The sequence below is a fragment of the Cygnus atratus genome, chromosome 14 (assembly GCF_013377495.2).
Source record: "Cygnus atratus isolate AKBS03 ecotype Queensland, Australia chromosome 14, CAtr_DNAZoo_HiC_assembly, whole genome shotgun sequence".
Lineage (NCBI taxonomy): Eukaryota > Metazoa > Chordata > Aves > Anseriformes > Anatidae > Cygnus > Cygnus atratus.
In genome coordinates, this window is record NC_066375.1 from 7,331,609 (window position 1) to 7,351,760 (window position 20,152).

The 20,152-nt window shown below is 60.0% G+C and overlaps 1 protein-coding gene across 1 annotated transcript in view; it reads left to right on the top strand.

Moving 5' to 3' along the window:
* The window catches only part of LARP1 (La ribonucleoprotein 1, translational regulator), a 44,951-nt gene that overhangs the window by 18,586 nt on the left and 6,213 nt on the right, over positions 1-20,152 (top strand). The window contains 17 exon segments of the mRNA XM_035559839.2: positions 9,062-9,123; positions 10,403-10,468; positions 11,382-11,553; positions 12,289-12,420; positions 12,582-12,725; positions 13,518-13,680; positions 13,929-14,073; positions 14,295-14,469; positions 14,987-15,156; positions 15,321-15,680; positions 16,664-16,787; positions 17,280-17,485; positions 17,570-17,676; positions 18,058-18,209; positions 18,515-18,659; positions 18,802-18,911; positions 19,372-19,499. Of these exon segments, the coding sequence (XP_035415732.2) occupies positions 9,062-9,123; positions 10,403-10,468; positions 11,382-11,553; positions 12,289-12,420; positions 12,582-12,725; positions 13,518-13,680; positions 13,929-14,073; positions 14,295-14,469; positions 14,987-15,156; positions 15,321-15,680; positions 16,664-16,787; positions 17,280-17,485; positions 17,570-17,676; positions 18,058-18,209; positions 18,515-18,659; positions 18,802-18,911; positions 19,372-19,499 (2,561 nt within the window).

The following is a 20,152-nucleotide window of genomic DNA, read 5'->3' on the forward strand; positions in this document are numbered from 1 at the left end:
CTGTTAGACGGAATCAGAGAAGCAGATCTGCAGCTGGTTTGATGCAGGCTTCAAGCACAAGGTCTGGTGGTCGCTTTGCAAGTGCCCGGCACCCAAGGGAGGCGGCTGGTCCCGCAGGGAGGGCTCTGCAGAAGCAGAGTTGGGCAGAGGAATCGCAGCAAGGAAGACTTAACAGCGATGTTATTTGGATTACCTCAGTCTCCTTTCTAGAAACGCAGCCTCTGGATCTCCTCTTGGAGGTGACAGCTCCTCCAGAGGTGTGTTTTGTGTCAAGGTTGCACCTTTTCCTTGCGCGACCCCCTCGCCTCCCCCCGCCGATGCCTGCGGTGGGAACCGGGCGGTCCCTGCTGGAAGGGGGCTCGCGGCAGCGCTCGGCTCTCGCTCCCTGTCTGATCGCTGTTAAATATTTACAGTGAGACGTACCAGATGCTTCTGAGGAAGGCTTTTTGTCAGCTTCCAAGTCCCCGGTCGCAGCTGCAGCGATGCTGATGGCCATTAAAGGGCTCGCTGGGCTGCGACACGGTGACCTCGTGTTGCTCGCGCTGCGGGCCCCGCCGCTTGTGCTGTCTCATCGGCTGCAGCGGGCTGCGGGTGGAGAACACCCCTCTGCGGATGACAAGAGATTAATGATGTCTGGTCCTCAGGCTTTTTTCTTTGAAGCTCCTCCACTGCGGTGGGAGGGGGAGCGGACGATGCTCTCGCAGGACCGGCCTTTTGTAGCCGCGCACCTTTCTTCTGGGGCCGTCTCTGCGTGGCGACAGCACACGCGTGACCCCCGCACGGCTGCTTCTGCCCCCTTTTTGTTCCAGGCGCAGCCCTGTCTGCCTCCTTGGCTTCCACAGAAGGAGGAGCGTGTTCGTCCAGGCGAGGCAGAGCTCCCAGTGCCAGCTCCGAGCATCACCGCCCTCCTGCCATCCAGGGCTGGATCCCGCAGCGGAGCCCCGCTTCTCCTCGCTGCCAGCCCGGCAGCTGGTGCCTCTATGCCGAGTGCTCCCCCTGCGCCGGTCACCCCGGTCAGGTTCCCGGCATACCTCCTGCTTTCGAGATAAGCTCCAGGACCTTGGGCTGGGCCCTGTTTGTTGCGCTTGGTGCTTATCAGCTCTCGGCCGCTGGCAAGGTGACCGGCGGCACCAAGGACCGGGCGGGAGGGAAGGTCTCCCCGGCCCGTGCCGTGCTTTGGGATGGCACCGCTGGGACCCACAGCACGTGTGTGTGTGTGTGTGCGCGCGCGTGTGACCACGTGCACCCCGCATCACTCGTGTGCTGAGCACCCCGGTCTCGGCGCTGCGACCCGGCTCGATGCTGGGCTTGCAGCGCGCCGCGTGGAGGTCGGCTCCTCGGCGAGGCCGGGCTCGGGAGGGGCGGTCTCGCTGGGTCATCGTTTTTCAAACTAAATATAGTTGCCTGTGCTTTCATAAGGCTGGGATTTTTGCGTCACGTGATTGTCTTATCCCTCCTGGCCGGCAGTCAGTCAGAGTAGGGGATCTTGTGTCTGAATGGGTAATAATTAACTGTTAACTAGCTTTTCATTAGAGGCTGGCAGAACAGGCAGAGCGGTGCTGCAGAGGTAAGCAGGAGCGGAGGAAACCCCTCGGGGTCTGTCCTTGGAGGGTGGAGGCCAGTGCTGGTAGGACACCCCCCTTTAATTTGCAAATCAGCAGCCCCCAAAGGTGAGCGGGTCGGTTTTTCTTGGGCGTTTTACGAGGAGTCGCGACTCCTGCCGTGTCCTGCGTGTCTGTCCTTGCCGTCCTGTACTTCCTGCTCGCGTCGCCCCTCCCTCTCCCCAGCCGCTGATTTTTTTTTTTCAGGTCACGAACTATCAGCTGGGCTCCTGGGCTCCGGGCCGCCCTGGAGGAGAGCCTGACCCTCAGCCTCCTCCATGACTTGGCTCCTCTGCCTGCCCTCATTCTCCCCGGGCCGCTGCAGCCTCGCTTGGTGCTGAGCGCGCCCCGACGTCCTCCCCGCCCCGCCGCGGAGGTGCCCTTGCTGTGCCTCGGCGCCCCGAGCAGCAGCTGAACCAACTCGCCTCTTTTCTCAGGGTCTGCAGCCCCAGCCTGCCCCTGACGGACGTCCGCAGGTTGCAGGACCGACGTGGCATCTGCCGCTGCGGCTCGCTGCCGGCTTCTCCAGCCCTCTCCATTAACTGCTTAAGCCGCCGGGGAGCGTTCGCAGATGTCCTCGGAGGCGTCGGAGCGGCTGGCGTCGCTCTCCTGCGGGATGACGGGGGAATTGCTGGCTCAGTGCTCAGCCGGCCAGGGACGGGCTTGTGCCAGGGAAGCCGGGTCAGGCGCTGGGGCTGGAGCTGTGCGGCACCGTGGGCGCTACTCCCCTCTCCCGGGGACAGCGAGGTGGCTCCGTATTGCGCCCTGGTTGTGACACCAGGGAGCTGGGCATCCCTGGCTGCGTCCCCGCTGCGGTCTGGGAGCCACCAGCTCTCCCAGCAAAGACCATGGGAGAAGTCAGCTTTCCTTAGAAAGATGGAGAATTTCTTGTTGTCTCCTCCTGTGCGACCCAGGGATCGGTGCAGGGCGTGCGCGTTTGGCGTCTGTGGTGAAAGTTTCCCAGAAATCCTCTTGGGGAAGGATGTCACTTGAAAAGGCGGCCGAAAGATGTCACTTGCCCTTAAGATGGTTCATTTGCTACCTTTAATAGTAGTCAGCTGTGCCAGGAAAAATCCAGTGTCCTCGCTGGTGCTGTTAATGCTGGAAGTGCCCGGTGGCATTTCTTTACCCGCTCCTTCCTGACCGCAGCTTGGCTGCGAGCTGAAGGCTTCTTGCCCTGAACTGGAGGGCTGCGGGAGAGGTTTGTGCAGCGCTGGTAAACCCCCACCGGTCCTGGGAGCAAACTGGAGCCAGACGCTGCGGATTTGTGCGTGCAGGAGCTTGTAACTCAGTTACAGGCGTTCAAAAGGAGATTCTGTTCGTAGCCTCCCTGTGGCCGGGGCTGCGTGATAACGGGCGCCCCCGCTTGCTGGGAAGCGCTGTGCCCATCTGCGCTGCCTTTGGGCTGCAGTCAGCAGAGGGACAGGCTCTGCGGATTCACCTTCCCCTGCTCGGGAGCCGTCTGAGGAACGTCAGCCGAGGGGTGCGAGGCGTTGTGGAGCTGGGAACAAAGCTCCGGTGCCGCGCTCCCAGCCCGGGGCTCTGGCTCCGTCCCGCTGCCGCCCATCACCCTGCCCTCAGCCTGCCCCTCTGCATTTTCCTGGGGCCAGCCCCCGTGCTCCGGGAGCTTGCTTTAGGACAGCCAGGTAGGAGTGTTGCCGTGCTCTCCGCAGCGCCGTCAGATGCCCTTTTTGAAGTTATTTTTAGCGAGTGATCTTTGCAGCCGTCGCAGAGCTTACATTGCAGAGAAGTGTAGGCAGCTCCTCGCTTCCTTCCCGGTTACAGCAGGGCTTGTGAGGTGGAGCTGTCTGCCGAGGAGCTGCAGAAAATTGCTTGGAAGGCTTTGAGCCGCGGTGCCTGCAGCTTGTCTCGCTCCTGCTGAATGTGCTTCCCACGTGCTTCCCGGGATCCTGCTCCGCTCTGCGCGTTGAGGGCTTTTGCTTGGTCCTCACCTCGCCCGTCGTACAGCGGTTTTTCTTGCAAGCGCAAGAAAATTTGCGAAGGTGTTGAAAGTATCCCTCCTAGCAGCTGGCCCTGTCCACGGAGGTGTGCTGCCAGCTGGGAGCTGTGTGACCACGTGCCCCGGGCAGTGGCGCTGCCTGCAGCTGGTTCCCTGCGGTCCCGGAGCAGGAGATGCCAGCTGGTCGTGCTGGAAGATTTCCTTGCGGCACCATCTCGTGCATCTCGTTTAAAACTCCCGGCGAGCTCCGCTCTGGTGCTCCCTTGATTTTCCACGCTCATGCGCGCACCCCTCCGGCTGCAGCTGTGGTTGGGTGGGAGGCAGAGCAGCGCGGCGTTGTGAGCCTGGAGGAGGTGCAGTTTGTGTCCCGGTTTGCCCTGAACCGTGCTGGTTTCGCGTACCCGGTGATGTCCTCAACAAAACGTCAGCATGCGAAGCCAGCCGGTGCTATAAATCCCATGATTTTCTGATGCGTGCGGAGCTTTGGGGCAAGTGTTACAGCACTTGTAACACGGGGAAGGCTGCCATCAGCTTACAGGGCTGCAGTCCCTGCAGGACTGATCCTACAACCCTCTCTGGAGGAGGCGTGGTGCCGGTGGGCGCAAAGATCACCGGCTGTGGCCTCTGACGCCTGGGCTCGGTCGGGCTCGGCCCTGGCTCGCTCCCTGCTGGATCCCTGCTTCTTGTGGGAGTCGCTCTGCGGGTCAGTGCTGCCCTGTCCCCCGGGGCTGCCCTGCGTGCTGTGTCCCTGGAGGGACTCGTGCCCCGCTCCAGAAGACTCTGAAGGTGTTGGCCGCCTCCAGAGCAAGCGGCTTACCCCCGGGCTGACTTCCTGCGCCTGCACAAAGAGTCTGCACAAAAATGGTGTGATCGAGCAGTGAAGTAGCATCCTGCACGGCGTGGGAAGGAGGGAGGCTGCTCCGGGGAATCCGGGGCTTCCAGGCTCGTCGCTTCCACCCCGACAGGATCGGCAGCGCGGAGCCGTGCCCCTGCCTCGGCCTCTGCAGCACAAAGTCCAAGCTCTTGCCTGAAAATCCGCCCGCATCAGCAGTTTTTCCTAGATGCCAGCCCGCGGACTAGCAAGGCTCTGGGGCAGGCCTGCTCCCTTCGGGGGGCACTCGGGTCCTGGTGACTTGGATCCTGGCGAGGGAAGGATGTGCTGTGTCGGGGCTGGAGCACGTGCAGAGCCCCAGGACTCCGCGTTCCTGCGGGCATCGGCTGCCCTTTGAGAGGCTGTCGCAGCTGGAGCGAGAGCACTTGTCCACGCCGCACCCGAGCGGGGTGCCAGGAGCAGGCAGGACAGTTCACTTGCTGGAGACGCAGATATTTCTGCTGCGTAATGCCCGATCCCTGCCCAGCCCTGCCCATCTATTCCACCTCTCCCATCTGCCTTCTCTAAAAATTCTTCGCAGGCTGCAGTGGGTGTACGGGATGGCAGGGAACCGGGCTGGCTGCTGGAGGGTTTGATTTCCCCAGGTGAGGCGGTAAATGTGTCTCGTAGGCTGTGTGCAGTGGTCCTGCAGCAGCAGATCCCTCGCAGGGGAGCACGCTCAGGTGCAGAGCTGTTACTGCGCAGGCTTCAGGTCCTTGTGCAGTGGCTGTTCTGCTCCCAGGTATCGGGGGTTTGCTCACCTGGATGCTCCCTTCTTGCCTTGAGGCTTACGAAGACGGCTGCTTTAGTGCAGCCAGCTACCGTCTGGAAGGAAAACGCGAGAGTTTTCACAGCCTCACCCATCTTGGTGTTCAGCAGGTGCTTCAGGCAGTGTTACAAGGCAGGGAGTGCTTTGGCTGCGCCTGGGCCATGGTAGGGGTCTGACGGCAGCACTGGGCCCGGGATCCCAGTGCTCTCACCCATGCATTGCCCCCTCGATTGGCGAAGTTGTCCTGGCTTGGCAGCCCCGTGCGAGGACGATCCGATCCCCCCTTGGTGCCGCAGGCAGCAGCAGGCACAGCCTGGGGGGATCAGTTCTGGCAGCCTTGCTCCTGAGGCCAAAGTGCTGGGCTGAGGAGGAGCAGGGAGGAGGCCGCAGGTAGCGGTCGGGATCAAAACTTGAGACCTGCTTTCTGTTTCTGACTGCCCTCGCGTCTGCTCTTCGACCTCAGGCAAGCCACTGCTTTCTTCTCTGGCCTCTGTCCCCTTGTCAGGCTTGCACAGCTAAAACATGGGCTTGTTCCCTCTGCAACCGTCCCGTCCATCCCCTAGCGCAGGGGCAGCCTGGTCTTTGTGTAGGTTCTCAGGCGGCGCTACTGCAGCTGAATGGTATTTACTGCAACCAGGTAAACCCAACAGGAGCCTTGGGATATGCCAGGGCACAAACCTCCTGCGTCAGTCTCCTGCTAGCATTTACATCAGTCAAAACCTGCAGGCTCTGCACGCCCTGGGAAGTGAAGGGAGGATGGTTGGTGTCCTTCCAGGGTTCCCCTGGGTGCTCAGTCAGGTTTTGAGCAGAGCCGTTGATCGCAGGCGGTCCCCCTGCTCTGCTCAGCAAGGAGCTGGGGCGCTGAGCATCCGTCTGAGATGACCTCTGCGGGGCTGGGTGCCCCCAGGGCTGCCTGCAGGGTGCCTGGGGGGTGGCTGCCCTGCACCCTCACTGCCCCTGCTCTGCCCTGCTCCCTGGCACTGCTGCTGCCTTGGATGGGGTCGGTGTGGCCCCAGAGAGCTGCAGGGGGTGTCCTGGCAGTCCTTTACGTGGTCCCAAGCACCAAAAGGGAAGTGTCTTTTTTTTTTTCTTAATTTTTTCATTTCAACTTTTTGCCCTGGACGCCTCTATATGGGTGAGTGACTCCCCGTTGCTCCCCGTTTACCGAGCTGATGCAGTGACAGAGGGCAGCAGGATTTTTGCAGCGCGGTTTGGCAGGGGTCCTCCCAGCTGTGTGCCACGGGACGCACCGCTGTCCTTGGGGGAAGGTTTGCTTCTTGCTTCTTTTCTCCAAGCCCGGGTGCATGGCTTAGCCTCGTCTGCCTGCCAGCACAGTCACACCCCCTCGCTCTCCTGCCTTCGTGTGAGCAGTGCTGATCCCATCCTGATCCCGTCAGAGATCTCGATGGGTCTCGACTCCATCCTGCCCCCACCACATCGCTGGCCTGGCTGCGCTCCCTGGATCAATCCCTCCGTCAGGCCGCGGTGCCCACACCGCTGCAGTGCTGTGCTCGGCGTGTTTTGTCTTCCCCAGCGCTCTGCACATGCTAATTAGTCCTCTCGGCACCTCTCAGCTAGATAAGGGCTCCCTGTTCCTATCTGGCTGATAAAACAAGTTCTGCTAGTTGCCTTAAATCGGCTCCTCTCTCCCCCGTAAAGATGATGGAGTCCGGGGCACCCACCCCTCTGCCCTGCCTTCCTCTGTTCTGGCAGGGTTTGGGGGGGCCTCTGGGGCCACAAAAGGGCATCTTGCCCCCAAAGATGCTCAAAAACATCTCTGCCTGCGAGGCCCCGGAGCTGAAACACCCGGAGAGGAGGGCAGGGGGCCGTCCCCATCACTGTGGGGCTGCAGCGGGGTGGGAGCAGGCGTCCAGCGGGAGGTTTGCAGCGGGCCGGGGAGCCCTGCTGCCCCCCAGCCCTGTGCTCAGCCAGGCTGCGGACTGAGTTCAGTTATTATTTTATTTTTTCCAGCAGTGCCAGGTCTCTTGGTGCTGTCAGAGCAAGGCAGGTGCTCCCTACCTGCGGAAAACCGGGCCGGCTGCGGGCTTGCGCTGTGGCGCTCGGCGCCTTTTGAAGCTATATTTAGTTGGTGACATCTGTGGGTGTCGAGTGGAAGGTTTTTAGGGGCTGGTTTGGAAGTGCTCCTTCTTCCTACGCTGGTAGGGAAGTTTAAAAGCCTCGTGGCAAGCTTTGCGCCGTGGAGCCGGGATTTTCATTGAGGTGCACGTGGAATAAGTGAGGCGCACGTGGGATCGCCGCTGTTGGGCGGCGGGGGCAGCGGCAGCGGGCTGCGCTGCTCCTGGGGGAAAGGGAAAGGATTTGGGGTCCCAGCTGAGAGCTGGGGCTCTCCCTGGGGTGAAATCCCCACGTGGGAACGAAATCGCCACGTGGGAGCGTTATGAAAGGGAGCTGGGGAGGGGGGAGCGCAGACGGCTCCGTGCTGCAGTGCCTGACTCTGCCTTATTGACACTTCAAAGTCTCCAGCGCGGAGCGAGGCAGGGCTGGCAGGATGAATCATGCGTTTCGAGGCAAGGAAGGGGACCGGTTTTGATCATCTAGGCAAAGTCGACCCGGCTTATGCAGCAGATCAAAGCCGGCTTTGAATGGAGCTAGGTAGGCTATCCAGGGTGGGTCCTGGGGTGTCCCCAGATAGCCCCTGCAATTCTTCGGGGCTCTTTTCCTCACCTTCCCCCTTACACCCTGGTCTGGAGCGCTTTCGTTTCGAACAAAGCCGGCGGAGTTGGTGCTGCAGGGCTGCTGGTGCTGTGCAGAAACGCTCCCTGCTGCCAGCGGGACGGCCCCGGGCCGAGCAGGGGCACAACCAACAGCGGGTGCGCGGCACCTTGCTCAGGCTGTCCCTGGAAGCCCCTCGGCCCTGCTGCTGCTCGGAGACCTTCAGCCAAAAGCGGGAGGCGGGAGACAAGTTTCTTCTCCTAGTTTGGGGATTTTCCTGGTTTTGGGAAGGTGGTGCGCGAACAGGGGCCGGGACAGGTCACAGAGGGACTGCTGCTGAGCACCCTCAGCCGTACTGCCAGGCCCTTACTGCTGTGCAGGGCCCGGGGGAGGCGGCGTGCCCTGGAACCAAACCTTGGTGAAAAGCTGCGGAGGCTGAACCTCGTTCTGAGCCTCGTTCCAGCCTTTTTGGGACGGGTGCCGCAGCCCGACCTCGCGTTGCTGTTCTGGCAGGGTCAGTTCCGACAGCAGTTCCCACGCAAGGCTTTTAGGGTATGAGCCTCAAAGCACCCCAGAGGCCCTCGGGTCCCTAATCGCTCTCGGCTGCGGCAGGGTTTAGGCGCTCCTCAGATCCGGCTCCTTCTCTGCGGACGTTCCCTCTCGTGAACTTTGCTGCCCCGTGCTGGGACGCACCGGAGATCAAAGCGGGGCACGAGGCGAGCAGCGGCTGCGGGCTGGGCCCACGTGGGTGCGGGGAAGGCCGGCGGTGCCGGGGAGACGCCTTGCCTGGTCAAGGGCATGTTTGTTTTGCCATGCCGAACAGCAGATCGGGTTCTGCGTGGAGCAGGCTGAACTCTTCGCCACCCCTCTTCCCTGGCTGGCAAGGCCGAGCGGGGAGGGCTGGGCTGAACGCGCGGTGCCGAGGCTCAAGGCCCCGTCTGCTCGGGGAATCGGCCACCTGGGTGAAGCAGGAGGGGCAGGCTGAAGCTTACGGCCTCTTCCCTTGACCGTGATGGGCCCTTCTGAAAGCCAGGGCAGAAGCCGGCTCTGTTTGCTGTTCGCCTCTCTGTTCGTAGCCCTCCTGCGCCGAAGGGGGAGGTGACTTGTTTCCACCCGCCTCCCCGCAGAGCTGACGCGTCCACAACCCTCAGCTGTGTGGTAACAGCTCTCTTCTCCTCCTTTTGCAGAGCACACGACTCCTGCGAAAGTGGTGAGGGCTGCCAACCCCAGGCAGCGGAAGGGAAGCAAGGTAAGTGCGCCCGCTGCCCCCTCGCTGCCTCCAGCTCCTGGCGCTGGTGTCGGCGCTGTGCGAGCGCCTTGAGGGGTCTGGCAAGCGGACCCCCTTGCGAGCCCAGTTGTGGAGGGGTTGACGTGCTGACCTGCCTGTTAGCATGCAGGAGAACATCCTCTTCTCCACCTCTTAGGCATTTTAGCATCTTGTGTGCTGCATGGACTGGGTCCTGCCCAGCTGGGCTGGGGGAAACCTCTTCGTGTCCCCTCTCGAAGGGAGCGCTCAGAGCGTGGTGCTGGGTGTGGAAAGCCTGTATCTGCAGGCCCCCTTTTGTCCCTCTCCAGTCCGTTCTTTACTGGCACACAGAGAGCTAGGGTAATTGAGTTCCAACAAAGCAACTCCTCTGGAAGAACCAGGGCGATCTGTTCCAGAGGCTCAACGTGTGGTGGAGGAACGGTTGCTCCTTGAGAGTGTTGCGTGCAGCCGGGGCTAGGAAACCTGCCTCCCGGGGAGAGAAGCATGGCACCTGAACGGAGAGACGTGGTCTTACGGGCAATTTGGTGACTCCAAATGAAATTAGGAGTAATAGTCCCCTCAAGGGCAAGGAGGAGTTTCTGTGCCCAGATCGTTGTAAATTCAGTGCCCAGCCGTGATTCGTTGCATACCCGGGCAGCTGTTCTTAGGTCCTGTCCTTGTGCAGCTCTCCATCCTGCTTCCAGCAGCACGTCTGTTCGGAAAACTGGGGGAGGTGGAAATGCTGACGGTGGCCTGGTCGTTCTGCTGCCAGATCCCTTTGCTTTGCTGTTGCCAACACGTGCTTGCAGCTGGGCACTTAAATGAAGCTAAGCCTGGCCGTAACTTGCCACCAGGCGGAGACAGCTGCTTTGATGGGATGCCAGGGCTTCAGGTGGATTAAGGATGCTGAAAGTTGTTTGCTTTCCCTGTCCAGGGGACAAAGACTGTGATGAGGTACCTTGGGCAGCTCAGTGCCGTAAGCCCTGGCGGAGGCAAAAAGCTTGGTGGGAGCTGGAAGCTTACAGGGCTGGTGGCAGCCCCACAGCAATCCATGATGGACGTACACTTACCGGCAGTTATTGGGGATTAGCTTGGGCATTACATGGGTGGGGAGAGAGGTTTGTGCAGTTCGGGTGTGATGCCCAAACCTCCTGGGGACAGCTGTTTGCACGACCGGTGGGTGATGGCAATGGCAGCGTGTCTGGGAGGGCTTCTGGCTGCTGATCCAGGGAATGGCACCCACAGTTTGTGTACTAATGAGGCCTTTTTCTTTGGATACAAGGTTGGTGACTTTGGTGATGCTACGAATTGGCCTACACCTGGAGAAATAGCCCACAAGAGCGTCCAGGTGAGAACACAAAATCCTCAGCCGTTGTCTGACCGAGCTCCAGTATTTTGCTCCCCTTGTAGCGTGCCCAGGGAGGCTGCGTGCTTGGCAGGCGCCTCTGCGCGCTGATCCTCCAACGTAGCAGCACCAGGGGCTTGCTCAGCTGAGCAGGATCAGGCCCTCGCAGACCTCCCTGTCCCTCTGTGGCACTGGGAGCTCTGCTGAGCCGGGCTGCTCGGGGTGCTTAGTGCCAGCGCGGAGGCATCCAGGAATAGCTGGGTGCAGGGGATTGCCTTTTAGGGCTGCCCTGCGCATCGGGCTCCTTCCCTGGGTGCTATTCTGGGAGCGTGGAGCCCGGTCTAAAGCCCCGGGCTTGGCAGAGCAGGTAGGGCAGCTCCCAGACCCGCTCTCCTTGGGGCTGCTCAGTGCAAGAGGGGACCTGGGCAGTAGGTGTGACTTCCAGTGGGGAAACTGAAAAGACCTGTGAGAAAGGGCTTGGGGCACGGGGAGAGGGGGGGGCTTTCCTACTACAGACATGGGTGGTGTTGAAACCTTTCTATTTTGGGATGCTGCTTCGCAAGCTCCTGGCCGTGTGTCAGGGCACGAGGGTCACTCACCCTCTTGCCCCTGTCAGAGTCTGGTCCCTTCTAGGAACCACCCGGCCGGGAGCACCAGGCCTCCCTGGCAGCCCTTCTCTGTAGCACTGTGCCTGGCACTCGTGCCTCGGCTTGGGCACTTCCCAGCATCCATGGAGCACCTCGCCCTGGTCAGACACGAGCCCTTCCCCAGGAACAGGATAGCTCTGGGGAGCATGACGCTGGGGTGCCCTCAACCTAGGGCAAGATCCTCCTGTTCCTTCTCTGACTTGGATTGCTGGGCTCTGCCTCCAGCTTCTCACACCCCTCACATTTTTCCTGTATTGATGTGCCTCCAGCAGCCACACAAAGCTCCTTCCCTCCGGAAACTGCCTGTCAAGAAAGACATGAAAGAACAGGAGAAAGGAGATGGGAGCGATGGCAAAGAGAGCCTGAAAACCAAATCGGATGAGTCTGGGGAGGAGAAGAATGGTGACGATGACAACCAGAAGTCAGCCCAGAAGAAGAAAGGTAATGCAGGACGATGCAGACTCGTGGCACAGACCGGCCCTGGGCTTAGCCTGCCCCCCTTCTGCAGCCCAAAGCCAGTTGGAAGTGTCTGCTGCTTACCCCGTGGGCCTTGCCGTGGGCTGTGGTCTCAGTGCAGGGATAGCTGTGGTGGGAAGGTGTTTGCAGGCAAAACGCCATTTTAATGTCTGGAGGGGCTCAGGTAGCTGCCCGGGGGCAATGAGTAAGGGTCTGATCTCTGGGGTGGCCTTGCTAGAGGGTGCCTGTTCAGCACCCTCTTGAAGTAAGCGGGTGAGCGCGTAGAGCAGGGCCCAGTAGGTGTGTCTGCGCATCTATCTGGGGAGCAGGGCAGCAGTCTGCCTTCTCGCGTGTGTTCCACGGTGGCACAGAAAAGCCCCTGGCTTTGGGTTGCATCGCCTGTGGTTGACACGTGGGCTTGGTTTAGCCCGAGCCTCAGCGGGTGGAAAGGGGGAGAGGAAGGACAAGTGCTACAAAGCCACAGCAGGGTCTGGTACCCTGATGCTCCGTGCCTGAGAGCCCCAGCTGGACCCTTTCAGCATCCTCGTGGTGCCCCTCGTACGGTTTTGGTGACAGCAAGGCCCTGAGGGATGCCCAAGGAGAGGTTTGGTTCGAATGGCCCTGCTGCTTCCCACATGGGGTGCGTGGAGGGAAGGGCCTGTGGGGTAGAAGCAGCCGCTCTCTGAACCTGTGTCACACCCAAATTCTGTCCTTTTGCAGGCAACAAACACAAGTGGGTCCCTTTGCAGATAGACATGAAGTCAGAGGTGCCTCGGGACAAAACGGCCTCGCGGAACAACCGGCAGAACGAGCAGCACAGGCACCCCTCCAACAACCGCGGCGAGCTGAAAGGTGGGCGCTCGGGCTGGGACCCCGCTCTCCCTCCCCGGCCACAGGGAGGGATCCAAACTCTTCTGTGCGTCCAAAGAGCTCCGAGAGCAGCTGGCTTCATCCGGGGAGGTGCCTTCACCCTGTAACACCCCTCCTGCCTCTCTGTTCCCCGTCTGCTGCAGGCTGGCACCCGGACAACAAGCACGAGCGCAGCTGGCAGGACCACGACGAGACCTCCAGCGTGAAGAGCGAGGGGGGAGCCGTGCGAGGAGCCTTCCGCGGCCGAGGCAGGGGCCGTGGCAGGGGCCGGGGCCGCGGCAGAGGAGGTACTCGGTGTTCGTGTGGCCTTGTGGCAGAGAGAGAGCAGGACACGTGCCGAAGCGTGCAGGGCAGTGTGCGTGTGAGCCGGGCTCTGGAGCAGGCTGGGAGGGCAGGGCGCTGCGGGGGGCAGAGCAGTGTTGTGGCAGGTCATCCCAGCTGGAGAGCACGAGCTGCCGTTCCCTGGCCAAGGAGGACTCTAGATGTGAGATCCCCTGTGAGGAGCTACGTGCTGCTCTGGAGGTGGCATCCTGCTGAGCTGATTTTACTAACAGCAAATTATTCTTGTTAGTATTTTAATAAAGGCAAATGTCTTCCCTTTACTCAGGCCAAGCTCCTCCACCTGTTTTCTGCCCCCTGCAGCGCCCCTACGTGCAGCGGTTAAAGCATGCTGATACTGTGCGTAGGCTTTGGCACGTTGAGAGCCGAGCAGGAGTCTTTGCTTTTATGGGGAAGAGCGTCTGCAGGGGCGTTTGGTAGGGCTGTGTCTGTGTGAACCCTGACATAGCTTCAGTGCAGGGCCTTGGCGTGTTACCTAGGCTAGCCGGGTGCCCCTGGATCAGAGGGTGCATGGCCTCTCTGCGTTATGTTGAGGCTTTGCTGGGATCCCTTCTGCAGCAAAGGCTGAGGGCAGTGGGCTGAGGGATGGGTCAGCAGTGCCCCGTTCTGTGCTGTAACAGGGGCCCAGGGACGGTGCTGAGGGAGCTGTTAGTGCAGGAGCCTGGCCCCACGTGGCAGCACGGCCTGGCAGGTCCTGGGCTCTGTGCTGACCAGGGGGTTCCCTTGTCGGTGTCTTGCAGCGCACTTTGACTACCAGTATGGGTACCGGAAATTTGAGGGCTCGGACGGCTCCCGCACCCAGAAGTACGCTAGCAACATCACTTACTACTTCGACAACATCAGCAGCACCGAGCTCTACAGCGTGGACCAGGAACTGCTCAAGGACTACATCAAGCGCCAAATGTAAGCGCCGCCCCTCCTCGTGGGAGCGTTGTTTGGTGGTGGGGTGTTCGCTGCCCTCCCTGGAGGCTGCGTGGCTGATCCCTGGGGTAGGGTTAGGGCCGAGGAGTGTTTGTTCTCTGCCGTGCGGCTTGTTGCATCCATGGGCTGTCTCTGTTCAGCCTTGAGCAGACGTGGGAGGGATTGTTTCCGTGAGGGTGGCCTGAGGAAGGTAGCTGGAGGTGCCTCTCACCGATGTCTTGTCCGTGCAGAGAATATTACTTCAGCGTGGACAACCTGGAGCGAGACTTCTTCCTGCGTCGCAAGATGGACTCGGACGGCTTCCTGCCCATCACCCTGATTGCCAGCTTCCACCGGGTGCAGGCGCTGACCACTGACATCAGCCTCATCATCAAGGTGAGGGCAAGGACAGCCGAACTTTTGTCGTCTTTGGCTTCTTGCTGTCCCTGTCTGAGGCCTATTTTCCAGCCGGGTCGTGGGTGAGATCCGAGTGGCACCTTCCCTTGTCCTTCACCTGCTCCCTACTCCTCCCGGACCACCTAGGGAGAAAGATCTGGGGCTGAGCCTCTGTGTGCCAAAGCAGGACTTTGAGTTAACTCAGTATCGCTTGGTTGCAGGCCCTGAAGGACAGCAAGGTGGTGGAAATCGTGGACCAGAAGATCAGAAGAAAAGAGCAGCCAGAAAAATGGGCTCTGCCTGGCCCTCCCATGGCAGACTACACACAGACGGACTTCTCGCAGTTCATCAACTGCCCTGAGTTTGTGCCCCGGCAAAGCTTCCAGAAGGAGACAGGTGAGTGTAGAGGGAAGTGTGGGACCCAGAGTAGGTGACACAGCTGATGGGAGAGATTGAGCCACGAGTGTTCCTCGAGGCAGGGCTCTGCCGTTTGGTTTCAGGGTCTGGGCTTGAGAGGCCAAGCAGGGGATCTGCTTGGTGGTGTCGTAAGAGTTGGTTTTGGCAGGAGATCTGTTAGATCTGGTCTCGCTGGCTCCAGGCTGTCACGGGAAGGTTTCCCTGGGAGCAGCAAAGTCACCACCTGCTTTAGGGCTCTCTGCATTTTTTGGGAAACCCACGCCTGCAGAGTTCTGTGGTCACCACCAGCATCACAGCCTTAACCAGAGTTTGTTTTTCTGCACTCTGGGGCAATGCACTGGTAAGCCGGGATGATCCTGCCTTGGCTGCTGGGTGTTGACATGTCCCACAAGCTGTGCTGTCAAAATAACTCCGTCTAGGTTGGGTGCTTTAAGTATACAACTCCCCAGGCTCTCTGCCTCCTTCTAAAACATCTTGTGGCTCTTGTCAACTCTAGAGTCCGCTCCTGGCTCCCCGCGTCCTGCCAGCCCGGTGCCCACCAAGACAGAGGAGGTCAGTAACCTGAAGACGATGCCCAAGGGCCTGTCCGCCAGCCTGCCGGACCTGGATTCAGAGACGTGGATCGAAGTGAAGAAGAGGCCTCGGCCCTCTCCTGCCAGGCCCAAGGTGTGTAGCGGCTGTTGGGGCGGGGGTCTGCCGGTTGTCTGAGTGACTTTAACTGCAGGCAAGCAGCAGCTTTCAGGCCGCATGAAGTCTGTTGGTCACGGGAGTGATGTCCTGGTCTCCGCTGTCCCCATTCACTGTATCACCATTGCCTCCCCAACCTACAGAAACCAGAGGAGTCAAAGACCCCGCAGCAGCAGAAGCAAAAGGACCAAGACGAACCCGAGGAGTTGGATTTCCTCTTCGACGAGGAGATGGAGCAGATGGACGGCCGCAAGAACACGTTCACCGACTGGTCAGACGAGGATTCGGATTATGAAATCGATGATCGGGATGTGAACAAGATCCTCATCGTGACACAGACGCCTCCTTACCTGCGCCGGCATCCTGGCGGGGACCGGACTGGCAACCATACATCCAGGGCTAAAATGAGCTCAGAGCTGGCCAAGGTGATCAACGACGGGCTGTACTACTACGAGCAAGACCTGTGGACGGAGCAGTTTGAGCCGGAGTACTCGCAGATCAAGGTGAGGGCGGCTGATCCGGGGAATGGAGCTTGTGGCTCCTCACAGGGAGCCTTGTGTGCTGCACATTGGCCTCCGTGGCGGTTCGGGGTGATACAGGAGGTCCCAGCCCGAGCGTAGGGTAGAGCTCAGCTGGGATTAATCCTCTTGCAGAGCTCAGGATTCCTGGCTCCCAGTGTCATGCTCTGCTATGTAGAGGATAAATACAGCTCTGTAAAGTGCTGTAAGGCTGCAGCCAGTTAGACGAGGTGCTGGTAATGAGGTGACCTGGCAAATGTGCTGTCTGCCAGGGTCTTGCCTGTTGGAGACCGCAGTAGCGTGCGGGCAGTGCCAGACTGCTGGAGGGAGCCGGACGTCTGTAGTGCCCAGCGCTTGATGACACGGTCCCTTGAGACCTCACTTACTGGGGATGGGTTCATTGACGACTGGGCCACACTTGGCTCATTGTGTTCCCCGTTTTTCTGCCAGTTTTCATAGACTTGGGCTTTTTATAGAAAGCCCATCTGCTTCTCTGAAATACTCGAGTCCCAAGTTGGTGGCACTCACGGTAAGGGACTTGCCTAGACTGCAGTGACTGAGGTTAAATGGGAGCGTTGTGGCTGTGAGGGTGCGGGAAGGAGGCTGTAGGGACAGCAGAAGAGGGTGGCAGGGACAGCAGGGTCCTGGCTGAGCAGGGGCTACCGAGCTTGCCTCAAACACTGCTTGTGATGAGGAGTGAAGCTGCCTTGTAGGATCTGGGAAAGCCTGGGCCTAATGGGAGAAGCAAGCAGCTCAGACGTGGTCCGTGTAGGGCCCTGTTGTATGTCCACTGTTTCCTCTTAACCTCTGAGCAACGTGGCACCCTCCTGGGCACCCAGGCCCCGTCGCTGCATTTTGTGCTCAGCGTTGTGGCTGTTGCACAAGCAGAGCGGTGGTCACGATGAGCTGTTGAGATGAGGGGAGAAGAGGGCAGTTGGTTGCTTCATCGTCTTCCTCTTCCAATGCAGCAAGAGGTGGAGAACTTCAAGAAGGTGAACATGATCAGCAGGGAGCAGTTCGATACCCTGACCCCAGAGCCCCCTGTGGATCCAAACCAGGAGGTCCCTCCTGGCCCCCCCAGGTTCCAGCAAGGTAAGAGACAGCGGGAACGGGTAGGGCTCAATTTGTCCCCTTCTTCCTCAGGGGTTCAACGGCAGCTGAGGGGAGGAAGGAAGTAGGGCCACAGGGTATTTCTGGGAGAGGGCACCATCCTTCCCAGAGCAGTGGTGTTCTCCCAGCTGAACGTTTTGGAGATCCAGAAGCAGGAGTGTCCCCACTGAGTGAGGAAACTTGGGCACGCTTCCATGTAACACCATGGATGTGACTTTCGTCTTGGGACCCTCCCATCACACTTCCCTCTGTGGCCTGCCCTTCTCCTAGAAGATACTTTGCAGGGACCCTGGAAGCTCCGGTTTTGGGCTGTCTGGCCAGGCTGGTCACAGACTGGGTGTCAAGCTGCTTGTCTCAGGAGGGTTGGGGTGTGTCCATGAGTTCTTGCCCCCCAAAATGCCCGTTCCTTGGCTGCAGTGGTGCTCTTTGTGCTCAGAGCTCCGTTTGACACGGTGGGGGGGTTTATCTCTGCAGTACCCACAGACGCGTTGGCTAACAAGCTGTTTGGAGTCCCCGAACCTTCCACCATCGCCCGGTCTTTGCCTACAACCGTACCAGAATCACCCAACTATCGCAACGCCAGGACCCCCCGGACCCCTCGCACGCCGCAGCTGAAGGACCCGACCCAGACCCCCCGGTTCTACCCGGTGGTGAAGGAGGGCAGGACAATAGATGCCAAGGTGGGACCAGGGCTGGGAGGCTGGGGCTCCCAGGTGGGGCCTGGAGAGGCAGGGGACGCATCCCTGATGCCCCGTGTCTTGCAGACCCCACGGAAGAGGAAGACGAGGCACAGTTCAAACCCCCCGATGGAGTGCCACGTGGGCTGGGTGATGGACTCGCGGGAGCACAGGCCCCGAACCGCCTCTATCAGGTACCGGAGATGGGAGCCACGGGGTCGTGGAGGAACCTGAAACACCAAAGGGAGCAAGGGGGGGAAGGAAGGGGAAGGGCAGCGTTTGGTCTTGCAGGGGAGATCTCCTGTTAGGCTGCAGAACGGGGTTGGACCTGTTTTGTTCTTCCTGGAGGGAGCTGAGGGGAGTCTGAGGCTTTGCAATAACAATAAGAGGCTTGTTCGGGAACACCGGTTCCTTTCCTAGTAGGAGACCACTTATCTCAGGCCCCAAACCCAGAGCAGATGCAGTCCCAGGGAGTTGGTGGGAACAACAAACGAGTGCTGCGGGGTGGAGTGTGATCCCGCTGTGCTGCTGGCTGGGTACAAGGAAAGGGCTTGACAGGGGTCTTCTGTGCGCAGCTCCAGCCCCTCAGAGGGGACCCCAGCTGTCGGAAGCTACGGCTGCACCCCGCAGTCCCTGCCCAAGTTCCAACACCCTTCCCACGAGCTGCTCAAGGAGAACGGCTTCACGCAACATGTCTACCACAAGTACCGTCGGCGCTGCCTTAACGGTAGGTGTGGTGGGATGCCGGCACCACTGGGTTTGGGGCTGGGTGCTTGTGACTTGCTGTGCTGGGGTGCGGGGTTTGGCAGCAGAGCTTGCACACAGAGGTAAATAGGGTCCTATAGGACAACCCTGCTGGCAGCTGACGTTTCCCATGTTTTTTCATTCTGTTCTGTGATTCCCCATTGCCTGGAAAGTGAGCTGTGGTTTGGGGTGTCCAGCAACAGGGGCTGGGTGTAGTCCCAGAGCCCTCCTGTGTGCGAGCCCCCGTGCACTGGTCTGTTTTCTGATGAGTCCCTCTCCCCTAAACAGAGCGGAAACGACTGGGCATTGGTCAGTCCCAGGAGATGAACACGCTCTTCCGGTTCTGGTCCTTCTTCCTACGAGATCACTTCAACAAGAAAATGTACGAGGAATTCAAGCAACTGGCTGTGGAGGATGGAAAGGAGGGATACAGGTAGGAGAGGAGGGACAGAGTGGCCTTACTTGGGAGGGGAGTGAGGGAAAAGAGGTGTGGTTTGTTTGTTTTTATGATACACAGCAGGAGCCAGGTGTTATGTGCACCAGTGTCTGAGCACTGCGTGTTCTCCCGTTCCCAGGTACGGTCTGGAGTGCCTTTTCAGATACTACAGCTATGGGCTGGAGAAGAAATTCCGGCCAGACATATTTAAGGACTTTCAAGAAGAGACCATCAAGGATTACGAAGCTGGTAAGTGCCTCCTTTGGCTTCTCCTGTGCTTAGCAGCGACGTAGCCCAGATGCGTGGCTGCCCCGTGCCTCCTTTCATGGCTTTATGGCAGCTGTGTAGTGCTGTGTGACAGTGACGGGCTGTCCCTCAGCATTGCTGGTGGTGAGAAACGCTCCTGTGCAGAGCAGAGCTCTGAGACGGAACGGTGGGTGCTCGGTGGCCTGAGGGCTGTTGGGGGTGTGGAGGTGGGTGGTGGAAGGCCGTGGCTTTCCCACGGCTCACCACGATCAGCTACCCAGTCACAGAGCCTGGGGACACCCCCATCGAGAGGGCTGCCCAGTGCCTGTGTAGGATGCTTTGCTCCAGGTTCTCTGCATTGACTCGGTTGTGCCGGCCGGTGGGACGGGAGGGCTCGTGGGGCGAGCAGTAAGCCTTGAGGAGGGAGTTCTGAACCCAGGTTTGATTTTCTCCCCCCCTTCAGGTCAGCTCTACGGGCTGGAAAAGTTCTGGGCCTTCCTAAAATATTCCAAAGCCAAAAACCTGGACATCAACAGCAAACTGCAAGAATACCTCAGCAAGTTCAAGCGCCTCGAGGACTTCCGAGTGGACGTGAGTAGAAGCAGTGCCCGCACCACGCTGACGGCCCCCCCAAACACCCCGCAGCCTCTGCAAGGACAGAGGCTTTCAGGGCCCGGTCCCCAGCAGTGCTGGCCAGGGGCTGGGTGACACCTAGTGTCGTGCCCCATCACTGCAGCTGGGCCAGGAACCAGCAGCCTCAGCGCTTCCAGGCCTCGTGTCATCCTTCAGCAGCTGCGTCGCTGAGACAGCGATGTTCAGCCCCGATTAGCCCCTGGGATTTTTGTTCAAGCAGCCCCGCGGGGTTCCCTTTCCCCAGGGCCTTCCCCTGTGCCGAGGCTGGGCAGTGGGTGAGGCTGGGCACGGCAGGGTTGTGCTGACGTTTCCGCCAGCCCACCAGGTGCTGAGGCTCACACAGCATCCTTGGAGCACGAGGACATGAGCAGACAAGGGTGAAGGTTGGGAGATGTGACTCACACGGGGGCAGAAAGCTATTGGGTGGGGGAAGGAGGATGCCTGTTGGTTTGGATGGAGCAGCACGTGCTGCCCGTGCTGACACACGCTGGGTCTCTTCCTGCTGCTCCTTGGGTCTTTCGGATGCTGCCAGAGCCATCAGTCAGGCTTCCAGCCACTGCTGCCTCGGCGTCTCTAGAGCAAAGCAGTTGCTGCGAGGTTTGAGCATTGCA